General features: G+C 40.8%; 1 protein-coding gene across 1 annotated transcript; it reads left to right on the top strand.

Moving 5' to 3' along the window:
• The first annotated feature begins 12 nt into the window (after positions 1–12).
• Positions 13–14,371, top strand: SCO1 (synthesis of cytochrome C oxidase 1). Its single transcript, XM_068530322.1, has 6 exons — positions 13–343; positions 1,412–1,502; positions 4,082–4,279; positions 5,022–5,114; positions 8,534–8,649; positions 13,439–14,371. Exons 1-6 carry the CDS (start codon positions 59–61, stop codon positions 13,571–13,573), a joined length of 918 nt encoding a protein of 305 aa, XP_068386423.1. The 5' UTR covers positions 13–58; the 3' UTR covers positions 13,574–14,371.
• The last annotated feature ends 2,251 nt before the right edge of the window (positions 14,372–16,622 follow it).

Raw genomic sequence — 16,622 nt, 5'->3', positions numbered from 1 at the left:
GCGGAAACGGTACCGGAAGTCGAGGGGCGGGGCAAAGGAGGCGCGGTCTCTCGATCTCATGGCGGGGTTGTTGCGCGCGCCCGGCAGAATAATGCGGCTTCCAGGTGGCAAACTTTGGTCTCTCTTGCCTCGCGGACTCGGGGTTTGGGGCCCCGGGGAGGGGACCGCGAAGGTCATGCTGGGGCGGCTCCGCGCGCCACCAGAGGAGGCGTGGCGGGCCTCGGGGCTCGCTGGCAGCTGCCTGCGGTGCCGGCTCCTCAGCACGGCGAGGCCGCCCTCGCCCGGCTCGTCAGGACCGGAGCCGAAGGGCGGCGGAGACCCCACGCGTCCCTCGCAGCCCCGGGTGAGTGCACACCTGGAGCCCTGCCTTTGCTCGACAGTCAACCCTGCGCGCCCTTCCCATCCCACTTGGTCATAACCTCAGAAACCACTCGGCCTCAAGTTGTCCTCCACTCCGCCGGTTGACCTCCCTGGGTCACAGAATCTCATCCCGCATTTCCCTCCGGTTTGCACGGACCCTCTGCGGTAAAGAGAACCTCAGAACCGCCACCCTCTCCACGTGGTTAGATACCCGGGCTTGGATTTTAGTTAGCTTTTGCGCCAAGAAAATAAGTTTCAGGTGTTCTAAGCGGGGGGTGGGTCTCAACCTTAAGTTTCCCATGATTGAAGCGTCAGAGCATTTTTATTATTTATCACTTGGCTCTCCCTTCGGTAGGCCTGGTGTGTATATGCTGAAATTGAGCACATGTGGGCCGTAGTGGCGTGCTGGATATGCCTTTTTTCTTTGGTTTCTCCCGGGTTCTAGTTCTGACCCCCGAAGAACTTAAGAGCCACTAGGCTCTAGTGATGGACAAGAGAAGTGGTCTTCGGAGCTGGGGGAAGGTTAATGAGTTATTTTATCTTGGGACTTGGAAAAAGTACAAAGAAATAATGATGCAGTTTGCAAGACGTTCCACTTTTAGCTGTCTTCTACTTTGGCTTTGTTACTTTTGGAAGCCAGAGTTAGGTTAACCTCCTAAATTTATTTGGTTTATTTCTGTGTATTCTCAATATCAGCACAAGCAGGTGATTAACTGGTTTTTAAATCAGCAGTTGGGATCTGGGTCACACGTGGTAACAATCTTGGTGCTTGATTGAGCCTTGGGTCTTTTTTTCCACATGAAAAGAAATCGACTTAGGGAACCTTCCCTTGGAAAGAAGTGCCTTTGTAATTGTGTTAGGAGCCCAGATGCAACTGCATCCCCAGAAACTTTCAGTATTTTCTCATCCCAAAGTAACGTGAAACATGCTGTCCATTTAACAAGATCGAGGCCTGTGTGTAGGTATCTTAAAAACTACTGTAATAAATTTAGTGTGATTAAATGTTTGCATCTTTCTAGTATTTTTATTTTTGAAATCTCTGCCCCAGTAGCCTGTTTCCTGGAAGTCCTTAGCCATCACATTTGCTATTGGAGGAGTTTTACTGGCTGGGATGAAGTACTTCAAGAAAGAAAAGACAGAGAGTAAGTAGATATCATCTGGTCAGCGCTGAATAAAATCCTTCCTGGCTGTGGACTGGCATCTTTTTGTCATTGTTGTTTTTAAGCTTTTTATCTAGAAATAATTTTAGGTTTACAGAAGAGTTGTAAAAATGACAGAGTTTCCATGTATCTTTCACCTTTCTTCCCCTAATGTTAATATCTTGTATAACTATGGCTAATTTATCAAAAGTGAGAAATTAAAGTTCATACAGTACTGTTCACTAAACTACAAACTTTATTTGGATTTCACCTGTTTTTCCACTGTCTTATCTGTTCAGGGCACCACTGTCTAACCATGTGAAAAGACTTATTGTGGACAGATCTGGATGTAGATAGTAAGAAGTCCAGAGGGTGCAAAGATGACTAAGGTGCAGTCCAGCCACTCAGGCACCCATGACAGTGAAACAGACACAGAAGTGAAGGATTCACTAGGTGAGGTTCTGCCAGGCCAGAGGGAATTTCACGGCAAGGAACTGCTCTGGACTAACACTCGGAGTGTTTAGAAACTGTTTACAAGAACTTTATATTTTAGTGAATTTCAGGACTTTTAAGATTTGTTTTAGAAGTTTCCAGTAAATCTTTAAAGTATCACTTACTCTGTTTTGATTCTTTAGAGAGTCTCTTTTGATGACATTATACAAAGGATAATGTTTACATCTGGGAGTGAAAATTCATAGGCTTTAGAACTTTAGGAATATAAGATCCATATTGATACACAGGTATTTTCTTTTGTGTAACAAGCAGTGTTTTATTGATATGATTTTCATATTTTAATAAGCAGTTAAGTTCCTTCAATTTCAAAATGAAACCTGACAAACTAGGAAAGTAATGGTAGAGACGATTGTAGAAAAAGCCAAGCTTCTTTTGACTTTAGTTTGGAATTTCACCTTCAGTTAATAATTTTGTTTTATAAAAACTTGTATTATGAAACAGCATTAAAAGTGTGCCTAAGTTGTTTGAGAGTATTTGCTGACATGATGCCTCATCATCTCCACATACTTTGTTGTGTATTTTCTACAAACAAGGACGTTCTCCAACATAACCACAATGCAGCCATCAAAATCAGAAAATTAATATCAATACACCCAACCAGGGATTGAACCTGTGCCCCCCACAGTGGAAGCACAGGGTCTTAATCACTGGACAGCCAGGGAAGTCCCAACTGATGCCCTCCTTTTATAGCAGAAAGATCCAGTTCAGAACCACACCTCATACCTAGTTTTTTCTTTGGTCTCCTTCAGTTTGTAACAGTTTTTCAGCCTTTACCCGACTCTCATGACCTTGACAGCTTGGAAGATTACAGGCCAGCTGTTTTGTAGACTGTCCCTTCGTTTGGGTTTGTCTGATGTTTCCTCATGGTTAGATTCAGGACGCTGTGTTCTCATTGCATTTAGTCAGGTGTCATATGATTTCAGTTTGTCCCATTACTGATTTAAGTTCAGTTTGATCACTTGATTAAGGTGGTGTCTGTCAGGCTTCTCTACTGAAAATGTAATTAATGTGTATTTTGTGATGTACATTTACACATGTAAATATTATGTATTTATACATGTAAATATTCTGTTCCCCATCAAACTCTCAATTCATTTATTTATATCAGTGTGATTCATGATTTCCTAGCAAGCCAGTGAGTTGTAATCCATTATTGTCTTTGCTTTGACGCTCACATTGTCCCAGATTGGTCAGTGGGAGCCCCTTCGACACAGGCTTCTGTTTCCTTTTGACATGCCTCCTATGTGCTTTGGGTTCGAACTTAATTCTGACACAAAAGGATGTTCTAGGTTCGTGTACTTTCTCTGCCCCAGTCCTGGTATCAGCCGTTTCTCTAAAAGCCTCATTTCCTTTTAGTGGAGGAGGATATTAGAAGTCAGGATATGAGCTCATTGCTCTTGGGGTGTATCCGCCCCTGGGTCCTTTCAGTGGACAGAGCTAGGAGAGAGATGTGCTTATTTACATCTATACTTATTTCTGTATCTATCTATATTGAAACTATAAGTTTGTATTGTACCTCCCATTTCTTTCCAGTACTTCAGCGTTCATTCTAGTTTTCTCTCCTTCCATTGTTCTAACTCCCTTTTCATTTGTAGCTCTTTAATGTATTTACTTATTTGGTCAAGCCCCTGTATGTAACTGAGTTCCCATTACTGCTGTCCTCTCCCCATGCAGCTGCCCTCCTCAGCACACTCAGGCTCAGACACCCACTGCCAGGCCACCCACCTCGCCCACTTGGGCTCAGACATTCTGCTCTGCTGTGCCCTCAGCCCCGTCGTGGCCACACCTAATGGCTAAGGACTGAATTGTTCTGGAAGAGGAAGAGAATAGTTTTACCACTTTCTTTTCCTGTAGTCCTTACTATATACAATAGCGTTTGATTTTATTTTATTGTTTTATGCTTATTTCTCTTAAAAGATTTTTTAAGCTTCTTGAAAACTGAGGCTATTTCTTCCACATTTTGTGCCCTCAGTCAGTAGTATAGAGTGAACCGCAGATCAGGCATTTGAGTACCTGTGGTTAGACTGACTTTTTTTTTCCCCTTCGGTGTGTGTTCGTGTGTGTTTAAGAGCTGGAGAAGGAACGGCAGCGAAGCATCGGAAAGCCTTTACTTGGGGGCCCGTTTTCCCTCACAGCTCATACTGGCGAGCCCAAAACTGATAAGGACTACCTGGGTCAATGGGTGTTGATTTATTTTGGTTTCACTCATTGCCCTGATATCTGTCCAGAAGAACTAGAAAAAATGATTCAAGTTGTGGATGAAATAGGTAAGAAAGCCATCTCTTCGTATAAAAAAGTATGTGTTTACTTGATGTCCCTAATGTTACTATGCTTTTCACGTTCTCATATTACTGTTAGGTGGAGGGTTGTAATTATTCAGTTTGTGAGAACATAAAATCTCAGTGTTAGGCTGTTAGTGGCTGTGATTCCCATGACCTTATCCTTTACCAAAGGAAGCTTGTTTTGATGCTAAATGTTAGGTTGCTTAAAAATGTTGGTGTGGTCTGGGTCTCCCTTAACTCTGCTTTGTGTCCCTTTCTTTTTGTAGCCTTTCATCACTGACATTGCCATTGCTTTTTCCCTGGTGACTGATGGTTAGACTAGGAAATCTGTGGTATGGTCTGTGATGTACATCCTTCTTAAAATGAACTGTTCCAGGATATTCAGTCCTTATTAATAGTTTCTCTGCCCTTGAGAAATGGTGGGTGGGGCGGGGGAATCCTACAAACATTGCATTGGATTAAGAGACAGGAATCACACGTGATGTGATTCTGAGTAACAGCATGTGTGCAGGGGTGCAGGTATTTGATAGGATATCTATCTGATTGCACCACAGATGTGTATATATCTGCCTTTCCTGGAGGCTTTCCCGTCCCCTTCCCCATCCGTGTTAGATGTCCCTCTGTGTTGCCTTAACACCTTGCTGTAGCACTCCCTACACGCTACTGTGATTGCTGTTTGTCTTTTCCCTTAGAATGTGAATACTGATTAATGAGAACTTTCTTTCAGATAGTATTCCAACCCTGCCAGATTTAACTCCACTTTTCATCACTATTGACCCGGAGAGGGACACAAAAGAAGCCATCGCAAATTATGTAAAAGGTGTGTTTTATTCACAATACTTTACATCTGTTTAGCTCTTAAAGTTTTTGAAAGATCAGCTTATTCAGACCTTGGAATGCTTTGTAAGATACGGGGGACATATGGTACTGTCACCAGTTTTACAGGTGGATGAAAAGAGGCTCAGAATTGTGACTGTGGCCGGTAAGTAAATAAATAAGAGGCCTCTCAGTTCCTGGTGCAGGGCTCTTTATTTTGTCACAGAGGAAAGATTGAACTTGGCCTTCATATATCAACAAAGTAAAGAGACCCTTGAATTGAGGGGACACATTGCTTCTGATTCCAGCTCAGTACCTCACTCTTCCCTTTGTAAAATTAGGACAGACAGACATTCTGGGAGTATGTTCATTGGGAGATTAAAGAAAAATTATTAAATGTAAGCACATTTTGAATTCATAGTATATATTTTATAAATCTAAAATATTAATGATAAACACATTTATAACCATTTTAAGGAAGAATTTCAATTCAAACATCTCAACATGCACTTAAAAACTATTAGAAGGTACTTTTAAAGACTATAAATTATGGTAGAATTAAGGATGAATATTTAGGTTCTTATGAGCTTGGGTAATTTCTCTGAATTCAAGTTTCTTCAGCTGAAAAAAGTGATGAGAATAAAAATCTGATCAGACAGGTTTTGTTGTTGTACTAGTGTGTGGAACATGCCGTGCTTAAAAATCAGGAATTTCCATTTTAATTATGGTGGAATTGATATAAGCTACTGGTCAGAAGGACTAATGAATAGTTTTCTATTTATTTTTATTGTATGATACCTTCTAATGCATATCCACTAAAACTTTGAGTTATTTTAAAATGTGTCTTACGTAAGACATGCTGTATATTTTATTATTTAACTCATGTATTGAGAGATAGTTGACATATAAAAAGAGTACATACTTAAAGTGCACAGTGTGTTACCTTTTGACACATGTGTGCAGCTGGGAAACCATCACCACAGTCAGAGTGAACATATCCATCACCCCCAGCAGCTTCCATGTGCCCTTGCTAATTCCTCCTTCATGTCCCTCCTCTGCACCCACCTCCTGTCTCCAGGCAACCACTGATCTGCTTTCCATCAGTATAGATTAGTTTGCATTTTTAGAAGTTTATGTAAATGGAATTATACAGTATATGCTCTTTCTTTTTAATGACTTCCTTCAGTGTAATTATGTTGAGATTCATCCATGTTGTAGCATGTGTCAGTAGTTCATTCATTTTTATTGCTGAGTAATATCCCACTGATGGACATTGGAGTTATTTCCAGTCTTTGGCTATTACAGATAAAGCTGCTGAGCACTCATGTACACGTACGTCTTTGTGTGGACACATGCTTTCATTTCTCTTGAGTAAATACCTGGGAGTGGAGTGGCTGGGTCATGTGATAGGTGAATGTTTAACTTTTTGAGAAACTGACAAACTTTTTTCCAAAGTGGTGGTACATTTTTACACTCCCACTGGCAGTGTATGAGAGCTCCAGCTCCTCCACATCCTCGCACACTTAGTAGGGTCAGTCTTTAATTTTAGCCACTTCAGTAGATGCTTAGTGATATCTCATTGTGGTTTTATTAATGCATTTCCCTTAATAACTTTTAACATTAAGCATCTTTTCATGCCGTTATTTGCCATCTGTATGTCTTCTTTGGTAAAGCATCTCCACATCTTTTACCCATTCTTATGGGGCTGTTTATTTTTACTTATTTATTTATTGTTTATAGTCCTGATACAAGTCTTTTATCAGGTGTATGATTTGCAAATATTTCCTCCCGGTCTGTGGCTTGTCATGTCAGCCATGGCTTTTGAAGAGCAGTTTCCATTTTGATGAAGTTCAGTTTATTAGCTTGTTCTTTCATAGATAATTTTTTGGTTTCATATGTGAGAGATCTTTGCCTAACCCAAGGTTACAAAGGTTTGTTTTCTCGTTGAAGTTTTAGAGTTTTTATTATATACAAGCAGAATTTATGTCCACAGTTTACAGGTATGTCAGAAATTTGAGCAATAGCATCGTTATTTTCTAAAGCAGTAAAAAGCAGGTATAACTCATTGGGTGATAAATGATCTCCAATTTAAACGTGTGTCATACTGGCAATTGTTTATTATCACATATTAACCAAACCTTAGATAATCCCCAAATGAGTAGACATTTGAGTTGCCGTACCTAATGGAAATACCAAAACCTTACGGTAATATTCTTCATCAGCAGGTACATACAGTGATTGATGATGTGATCATTTCTATGCATTTGGGAGGGATTTTTAAATATTTAAGTTGGTATTTAGAAAATTACTGCAATTTCAACAATTTTTTGAAAAGGTTTGGATGTGCAACTAATTGAGGCTTCACTCACCTTCTCTTCATTTAGTCAGAGCGTAGGGAAGAAGAACAAGCTACCTTGCTTTTTCAGTGTCTGAGCAGTTTTTCAATTTAGAATGAATTAGTCCAAAGAATAAAAATAGGCTTCCTCTACCTTTGGAAGAAGGTACTGCTGTTAAATGTTGGACTCGGCTCAGTAGTCTGATGAATCCAGGTGTTTTAAGTGACTTCCCCAGCTTACTCACATAAATTCCAAAAACTTAATAGCAAATGCATGCTGTGAGATTATGTGTTAGAAAATGAGATACAGGTATTTTGATCTGGTATGAACTAATTGTCAGCAAACTTTTTTCTCATATGATACAATGGAAAACTGTTGTGCTTAATTCATAATAATATCTTTAAACTTCAGCATATCTCAGAACTACAGCTAAATATTTAAGAACCAGTAAATTAACAAAAATTGTGATTTAAATAATTAGAATATATTCCCTCCAGCTCTTTACTAGTCATGAAAGGATTTGACTTATATATTACCAAAAACCAACTTTTGGTTTCATTGTTCTTCTCTATTAATAGCCTGTTTTAAGTTTCATTGATTTCTGCTCTAATTCTCTTCTTCCGCATACTCTGGATTTAATTTGCTCTTTTCCTAGATCCTAAGGTGGAAACATATTACTGATGTTAGATCTTCTTTTCTACTATATGTATTCAATAAGTTGTGTTTCCATTTTTATTTTATTCAAGATATTTTTTAAATTTCTCTTGAGATTTCTTCTTTGGCCCATGTGTTATTTAGAAGTGTGTTTAATTTCCATGCGTTAGGGGATTTTCCAGATATCTTTCTGCCATTGATTTCTAGTTTAATTCCAGTGTGATCTATCTTGGTGAATGTGACATATATTACAGAGGAGAATTTTCATTTGTTCTATGTGAATTTGTTTTTCTTTGAAACATGAAGAAATGTTTAGGGACTCACAGGAAGAAAGTGGCAGTAGGGCTGCTGTATAACTGATACTGTTTTTTGAAGTGTAAGGATGGTTGTTTTGCTTGCTGCTTTTTCACTGTCTTTTTCATTTTTTATTTAGAATTTTCTCCCAAACTGATTGGCTTAACTGGCACAAAAGAAGAGATCGATCAAATGGCCAGAGCATTCAGAGTGTATTACAGCCCTGGCCCCAAGGACGAAGATGAGGACTACATAGTAAGCAAATGCACTGCTTTCAACACCTGGACAGGCTCCCAGGTCCCAGACATTCATATAGCTTTCCGTGACGACTGGCTTTAAAAAATGAAATTAAAACGAAAGATAATCTGAGATCATAGCAAATTCCTTAATAATTAGGGATGTTTGAAAGGATAGAAGAAGTATATATATTTTTTGAAGGATGATTGTTTAATTTATATTCATTGTTCTTAGAGTTTAATTGCCTGCTTTTCTAGTGGCACATAAAATTATAGGGCAATATAAAATCAGGAATATCTTAGATTCAATAGAATATAATATAATCGTTTGGGGCAAAGCTCATTTTAGTTGATAAACATTGTATTGGTTCTCTCTGCCCTCAATGAAGAGGTATAAGAAATATACTCCTTTTGAGAAGTAGTGTCAGGCCATAGGGAACTGCGTTTTGGGGTTGAGTGAGTAAGAATTCTGAAAAGCAAGAGAAAAGAAAGCCATAGGCAGCTAGACTTCCCATAAGATTTCTTTTCATACCAGCTATGCGTTTGCATAATTTTGTGTTTAGTTGCGTTTGCAGCTATTATGCTCTACATAATTAGGTACTTGATAAAGTTTTTTTAATGATGAACAAATTCTATCAGGTTGTTCTCCTGTAGCTCTTACATTAAAGAGCCGTCTTCACGTTCATCGGCGCTGCCCAGGAGTCCTGGGTCACCTTGTTCCTCTTCTCGTCAGTGGTTTCACAGTGAAGCATAAGCGCCACCCCTACGCACCCAGTTTCCTTCTCAATGTGGACGTTTTTCCCTATCACGTGAAGAGTTGACATTGTATTTTAGTATTATTTCAGGTTTTTTCCTCAGTTGTCATGCTCTAATTTCTCTATAGTATTGGTTAGACAAAGTGATTAATCATAAGAGCCTTTCCAGCCGCAGAGCTGGTTTTGTAGAAAGAAAGATGGTCAGGATCTTGAGTCGTTGCTCTCTTCCAGCAACGCCATGGCCAGCTCCCAAGAGTGACATGCAGAGGGGACATCCCACTGTGGTGCTTTGTCTCTATGGCCCACTGTGATTTCCTCACCACTTTTGAACCTGGAGCACATGTGCCCCTGTAGCTTTTTTTTTTTTTTTTTTAAATCTTTTATTTATTTATTTATTTGGTTGTGCTGGGTCTTAGTTGTGGCAGGCGGGCTTCTTAGTTGTGACACGCGAACTTTTAGTGGCGGCATGCGTGTGGGATCTAGTTCCCTGACCAGGGATCGAACCCAGGCCCCATGCGCTGGGAGCACTGAGTCCCAACCACTGCGCCCTCAGGGAAGTCCCAGCACTGTAGCCTTTGGCCTAAATTAAAAGCACGTTTCTGGTCCCTTTGCCTTAAGCCCACACAGTAATCTTATTTTCTAGCTCTGGTGCCTCATAGACTTAGGGAAACTTGGGTTCAAGGGGGAAAAAGACAAGAAAAGTGAGCATTTTCTTCTTACACCCTAAGTTTAAGGAAAGTAGAGGGACCCTACTGTGGCTTCCTCTTGTCACGCCAGCAGCATGAGAAGAATGAGAGGAGAGCAGAAAGGAAGCCGTGGAGAAACAAGAGCTTTTCAGAATTCTTTACTCTTCCTATGAAAGAGAGCTGTATTGACTGGTTTTGAAGTTTAACCTGTGATGGTAGTGGGAGCGGTTGAGCTAGTCCGTCTGACTTCCGGTGCTGAATAGTTTTATTCAATTGTTTACATACGTACAGTTGTAAACTAGGTAACACCCTTTAGTCTTGTTGCTTATAGCTCATAATTCTAGAGTTAAAATAAATTTTAAAAATTAGAGCAAACAACTTATAAAACTCAAGTAAAACATTCAGTTAACGTAATAAGAGATACTTGGCTGAAACCGAAGCGCTGCTCACCACAGGAATGTGATTTGAGACACCCACCTCTGTAGTCAGCCGCCCCTCGTGGTTTTTTACTTAAATTACTTTGAAACCTTTCATCGTGTAGCCTACCTGGACTGGTTGTTCTTGACTTAGTAAGAATGCATCTTTTTCTTGTCTGACCGTAAGCAGCAGTATACAGCGAGGTGCCAGGGAGCTCGTAAACATAAATAAGGTTTGGGCACTGAGATTTGCACTCTAAGGTAGCCATGCAGATAATCCAGAATATGGATATTAAGTTCTTTAGTCTTAAAAATCAAGATGTAGATATGTACGTCTTATGGAGATTCTTGGATCCTCTAGAACCCATCCCAGACCCCATTTTGACAAATAAATACTGGTCTACTGCCATAAGAATGTGACGTTTGATAAGAATCAGTGAGTTCGCTGCTGTACATTTGCCAAATCAGCCAGTAGGGGGAGACACTCTCCAGCTTCTTGGGTTTTTCATTAGTATGACTTCTGTCCCTTGAGGTTACAGATTTTCATCCGCAAGATGGTATGGGAAACTTCTCTTAAGATTTAAGGACATGTAGGGAATGAGGGAGTACCTTAAAGGTTGAGATATAAAGGAATGAAGTTTTCTTAATCTCGATAGCAACAGAGGTGAGCTTCTGGCTTTGAATACGAGTGGCATCCTCTGACCCATAGTATATGTAACCCAGGTTACAAACGTTTAGGATTCCACTGAAAGCTAAATGTGCACATCATTGCGTTATGTGTGTCGTATTACATTATTTTCTAAATACTAATTAGGAAATACTTTTGCAAAAGAATACAAATAGCTTTCACACCTAAGAAAAGATGTTCAGTTTTATTCACAATAAAAGAAATGTGAATTGTATAGTGTGATGCCATTTTTCACCTGTTAGATCAGAAAGGCCAAAGATATTGTCAAAATCTAATTTAGGAAAAGAGAAAATGCTGTAGTGTTGGAGTGAAATTGGACCGGCTGGCAGTTTCATGCATTGTTGATGGGAATTAAACTGATACGCCCTCGTAAGAAGGCTGTTTGTCAGTGTCGTCAGCCTTTAAAGTGGAATACTTTTTAGGTTAGAGACCCCATTTTTTGGAATTTGTCCTACAGAGATAACCTATAGCATTGTTTGTAAAAAAGACTGAAAACCAAGCAACCATTCTTTAAAAGGCTACTATATATGTACTGATACAGAACAACGCCCAGTATGTTGCTAAGTGAGAAAACAAGTATAGTGTGTTGTTAATTCTGTCTAAAAAGAAATAGGTGGTTATCGACACACTAATAGACGCAGAGGGTTTCTCTGGAAGAATAACAGCAGGAACTGGTGGTAGTGGTGCCCTCTGAGGAGAACTGAGGGACTCTGGGAGTCTGGAAGGAGTGGAAGACTTCATTGTATACGTTTACTGTGTATTCTTTCATTCTTATTTACATATGATTTGCTATGCCCACAACCCAAGTGAACACTGAGACGTGATCACCACTGACAAGTTTGACAGTTTGTGTAGAACGATATTTTTATTATGTATTAGAAAGTAGTTTATGTGAAGAACACTCATAAAATAAGCCCAACACACGCTGAAATTCTGGTTTTTTAAGGGGGAGAGAGAATAGAAAGAATAGGAAAGAGGAAGAAATGGGGAGAAAGAGAGGTGTAAGCTGTGGAGTAGGGCTTTAAGAGACACCTGGAGACCTGGTTCTGACTCTGTCAGACAATTGGAGAAACGTGGGTTCCCTGTCCTCCCGCAGTGAATTACTCGCAGCCCCCTCAAGATCGCCAGCTGTCTGAGCCCTCTGGGTCTGCATTCTTTCCTTATGTGAATAAGCAAGTGGCTCTTTCCATTTACTCTCTCTTTATGAATGTGTGTGTATAAAAGCACGATAACCTAACAGACACATCATGTGTGTCTGGGTACATGTGGGGTGTCTCCAGCTTGGTATGTATGATCGCATTCCTGTCTTTCTTTTTGTCTTGCCAAACAGCAATCAAGCCTGGAATAAATTCCAAGAATTCTAAGTGCCAAGTCTTCAACTCATTTAAAATTGGATTTGTGGAAGCATATAACTAAAAAAAATTGATGGCTAGTCTAAACTTTAGGTGGAGCTAGGAACACTTTAAGAACTTTGCCATGAAAGTGGATAATGGATTTAAGGTAACTCCTTGGGGGTGTAGCACTTACGGCTCCTGAGGAACTTCTGGGTGATGTGCTTCAGGTAGGATTGTTCAGTGTAGTAACATTTCTTAGGGGAGGACAACACTCGTTCTCATGTTTCCATCTGAGTCACTAATATGAGGACTAAATACTGTATTAGAATTTATATATTATATATTTAGTGGTTACTTTTCTGTTTTTGTTTGTAATATAACATGGTAAGCAGAATTTAGCCTGTTGAATGATAACCAGTTCTTCCTAAAACATAAAAGAATATACCCAAGAACTTAATAAAGAAAGTATTTTTCACCAACACTTTTAATCCCGTGTGGTGTCTCTTTATAGTATGGTTAAGGGGTCAGATGAAATATTTTACTCATAAATGTAGGCTCTTCCCAAGCAGGCCTTGCTGTTCCACAAGCATTGGCTGTTTAATGAAGGCTGGCAGTGGCCGTTTCTTAGAAGTGCGTTCTTTTCTCAGAAATTATGTGGATGAGTGTGTTAAGGACTGAACCAAAAGAATTCCAAGTTCTAGCTGACGTGTCAGGCAACAGTCGGCACGTTTCTGGAAAGATTTTAGATAATTCCTCGCTGTGTACTTAGTATAATAGACTTAGGCCTGTTCCATAAATAATAGATGCTACAAAGGTTGCTTAACTAGTAATGTGAAGTCTCTTATCCTGCAGCATTTATTCAGTAAAATAAGCAGCTTATTTTGGTGAACTTTTTGTCATCCTCTCCTTCCCCCCCCTTTTCTCTGCAGGTGGATCATACAATCATAATGTACTTGATTGGACCAGATGGTGAGTTTCTAGATTATTTTGGCCAGAACAAGAAGAATGCAGAAATAGCTGGTTCGATTGCTGCGCACATGAGGGAACACAGGAAAAAGAGCTAGCCAAAGCAGTGCTGCCGTGCGCTATTCTGCTAAAGAGGAAGGAAGCTTTGTCTCCCATAGGGGCCGATACTTACATGTATATACATGCAGCCTACGGAATGGCCTTCGTACCAGGAGAACACCTAAATTTTGGGCAGGGCATGCTACTCTTGGGTTCAGCAAGGATGGATTCTTGGAACTGTAACGATTACAACCAGAAGTCTCCCAAATGGTCGCCTTGAGACCAGAGGACGAAGTTTCCGTGAAGCCAGCAGAATGGACCTCAGGGAAGGACACAGCCGGAAAAGACGCAGCCGTGGGGTCTCTCCACGTGAGCAGGGCCGTCTGATCAGCGTGGCTGTCTCTGCAGTGTCTTGGACTCTTGCTCTGTCAGGTTGTAGTGAATTTCCAGGAAGAGCGTAACTTCCATAGTGACCTTGCTTTCCTCTTTGAGTTCTTGGTGGCTGATAACAATCAAATTAGGCTCTCTGACATTCACAGTTGATCTTTATGCTTGAAAGCATTAGTGTAGTCTTGCTTGTTAATGAAAATCACTGTCAGGTTTGCATTGTGTTCCCCTGTCAGCAGGTGCTGATTTTACTAGTGGAGAGAAAATCTGTTGTTTGGGGCAGACCATTAGATCAGATTCCCTAGGGATCTTTCATGTGATTTTTAGCTGAATGATGTGCCAGGCTTTCAGGGACCTGCCAAATGGGTATAAGAGGATACAAATCATGAGTGTGTACAGAGTACCTTCCTGCCTGTACTGGATTGCACTTGTCTGAAATAAAGGTGTGCTCAGTTTTGCAGCTTGGACAACCATGGCCTTTCTCGTGGGTGCAGAGATGGCAGCTTATAGCTCTCTGGGCTGAGACCCCCCCAGACTCGAGGGGGCGGGTAGGTGGGTGCTTGTTAAAGTGCAGGTTCCCGGGCCCAGGGCTGGGTTCACCGAGCTGAGGAAGGATGCAAAGACCTGCGTTCACACGTGCCACCCCAGGTGCCTCCGATGCGGTGGCTGGGGGACTGGGGCCTCGAGAGACGGTTTTGAGGGTGGAAGTGGGCAGGTTTGGATCTGGGTGAGTTAGGTGCGTCATCTTCTGGTGCATCCATCCACAAAGTGCTAGGCAGACAGCCATTCAGGAAGATGCTGGCTTTTGTTTCTGAATTTAACTTCCCTGCTGTCTGGACTTGACCGTTTATCACCATTCTCCACCTGAAGCTGCTGCAAAGCCTCTGAAAGTCTCAACAAACTGTAACAGGTGTGGCGCCTCATCAGACATGGGCTTTCCTTGCACATCAGTTCTGTGCTCTGTGCACGTGACATGGCGCTATCTTTTGGTTTTTAAATTCTCAATACTTACGTTAAAACCTACTATAGATATTTATGTCAAGGCATGTGAAAAAGAAAAGTCATAAACTCTGTAGTGGTTATGGGCTGAACTTTCCCCCAGATTCATGTGTTCGTTGAAGTCCTAACCCAGTGGAGACAGTCTCTAAAAGGGTGATATAAAGTTAAAATGAGGCCTTTAGGGAAGGCCCTCATCCAACATGCCTGGTGTTCTTACGAGAAGAGATTGGGACACAGGCAGAGAGGAGACCACGTGAAGACGCAGAGAGGCCTCCAGAAACAAGCCCTGCCGACCCGTTCATCTGGGACGTCTAGCCGCCAGAACTGCTGAGACAATAAACATCTGTGGTTCAAGCCCCGGTGCTGTGGTACTTTGTGACAGCGCCCTAGCGAACTCATACAGTGCGATTCTCCTTTTAGGTTCCCTTACTAAAAAAATACCAAGATTTAGTTTATATAAACTTCAACTCAGGAGTAGTTGGTTTGGAATGACTTTCCTAGGAACCTTGTCAAGAAGGTGAGGAACTTAATAAAAGACTACTCTCATGTAACAAAGATCTTAAGTATCTAAAATGCCAGACATTTAAAAAGATGGTCTGTTTTAAGCCACAGAACATTTGTGTGGATCACTTTGCAGCAGCTAGTGCCGGAGAAAGTTCAGTCTTCGTTCTCAGCTGTTGCAGGTTAGAGCTTGTGTCATGATCCAGAAAAGGAACAGAAGCTTTTGAAGAAAGCTTTTATTTGCTCTTCATTCCAGTGTCAAGTTTAAAGGCTTAGAAGCAGGGAAAGGCACCTCAGATGACAAATCTCTCTACTCATGAGCGGACAATCCCAGAGATTAAGGTGCTGGCTTCACTCCTGAATCTAGATTAGAACTTGGGTCCCAATTTCTAGTCAGGTCCCTGCCTGTCCCAGTGCTGTGGGGCGCTCATGGGGACCTTGTGAATCCAGACAAAACGGGGGCAATGTGTACCCATGGGGCAACCTTTCCATTGTGAATCTCGGGAAATTAAAATCAAGGCTGCCACTCAGCAAAGTGCCACTTGCAGACCTTGACCTGGGTGGGTTATGGTGTTTTTGCTGGACCCTTCAGTGGAATTAATATTTTAAGAAATGGCATTTATTTGAAAATTACAAGAATGCCGTCCATGCAGCAGGCCCGGAAGTACTTTCTGCATCTGGCTGTCTGTGAGGTAGCTGATACCTCAGGTGTAAGAGCCGAGACTCACTGAATACCAGTAGAAAGCCCGTGTGGGTTGGACAGCTAACGTGAACCCAGTACGTGATTTGAAATTGTGAATGCATCTGCATGAGAGATTGTAAAATATCTCATTGTTTTTAAATACAAGGTTAAATTAAAATTTTCAAATCACCAATAGTGCTCTAAAGAAGTGTTTTATTTTGCATATAGCACAATTTAAATTGTGTGTGTGTGAGAGAGAGAGCTACCCTTTCAAAGAGCAGTCACACAAGCATTTTTCATCCATTTAGCTGATACTTTTTACTCGTAGTTCTGAGTTACATTACTCTGTAAAGATATGGGTGGTTATTCCTATTTATTAATGAGGTACAATTAACCTCTAGCCACATGTTCCTTAATACCCTCTTTAGAACTTAGGTATTTTCTATTCATTTGAGAATGTACTTTAAAGTTTATTTGTCTTTCCATGATTATAACATAAAAATTTGGAATATACAGAAAAGTTGAAGAAATTTTTAAAC

This window comes from Eschrichtius robustus, chromosome 20 (genome assembly GCF_028021215.1).
Source record: "Eschrichtius robustus isolate mEscRob2 chromosome 20, mEscRob2.pri, whole genome shotgun sequence".
Classification (NCBI taxonomy): Eukaryota; Metazoa; Chordata; class Mammalia; order Artiodactyla; family Eschrichtiidae; genus Eschrichtius; species Eschrichtius robustus.
The sequence above is the reverse complement of the archived record's forward strand: the minus strand, read 5'-3'. Positions and strand labels throughout refer to the sequence as shown.

Coding starts and splice junctions, on each gene's coding strand:
- SCO1 (XM_068530322.1), top strand. CDS start 59: ATGGCGGGGTTGTTGCGCGCGCCCGGCAGAATAATGCGGCTTCCAGGT. Junction 344..1,411: donor CGCGTCCCTCGCAGCCCCGG/GTGAGTGCACAC, acceptor CTGCCCCAGTAG/CCTGTTTCCTGGAAGTCCTT. Junction 5,115..8,533: donor CATCGCAAATTATGTAAAAG/GTGTGTTTTATT, acceptor TTTTTTATTTAG/AATTTTCTCCCAAACTGATT.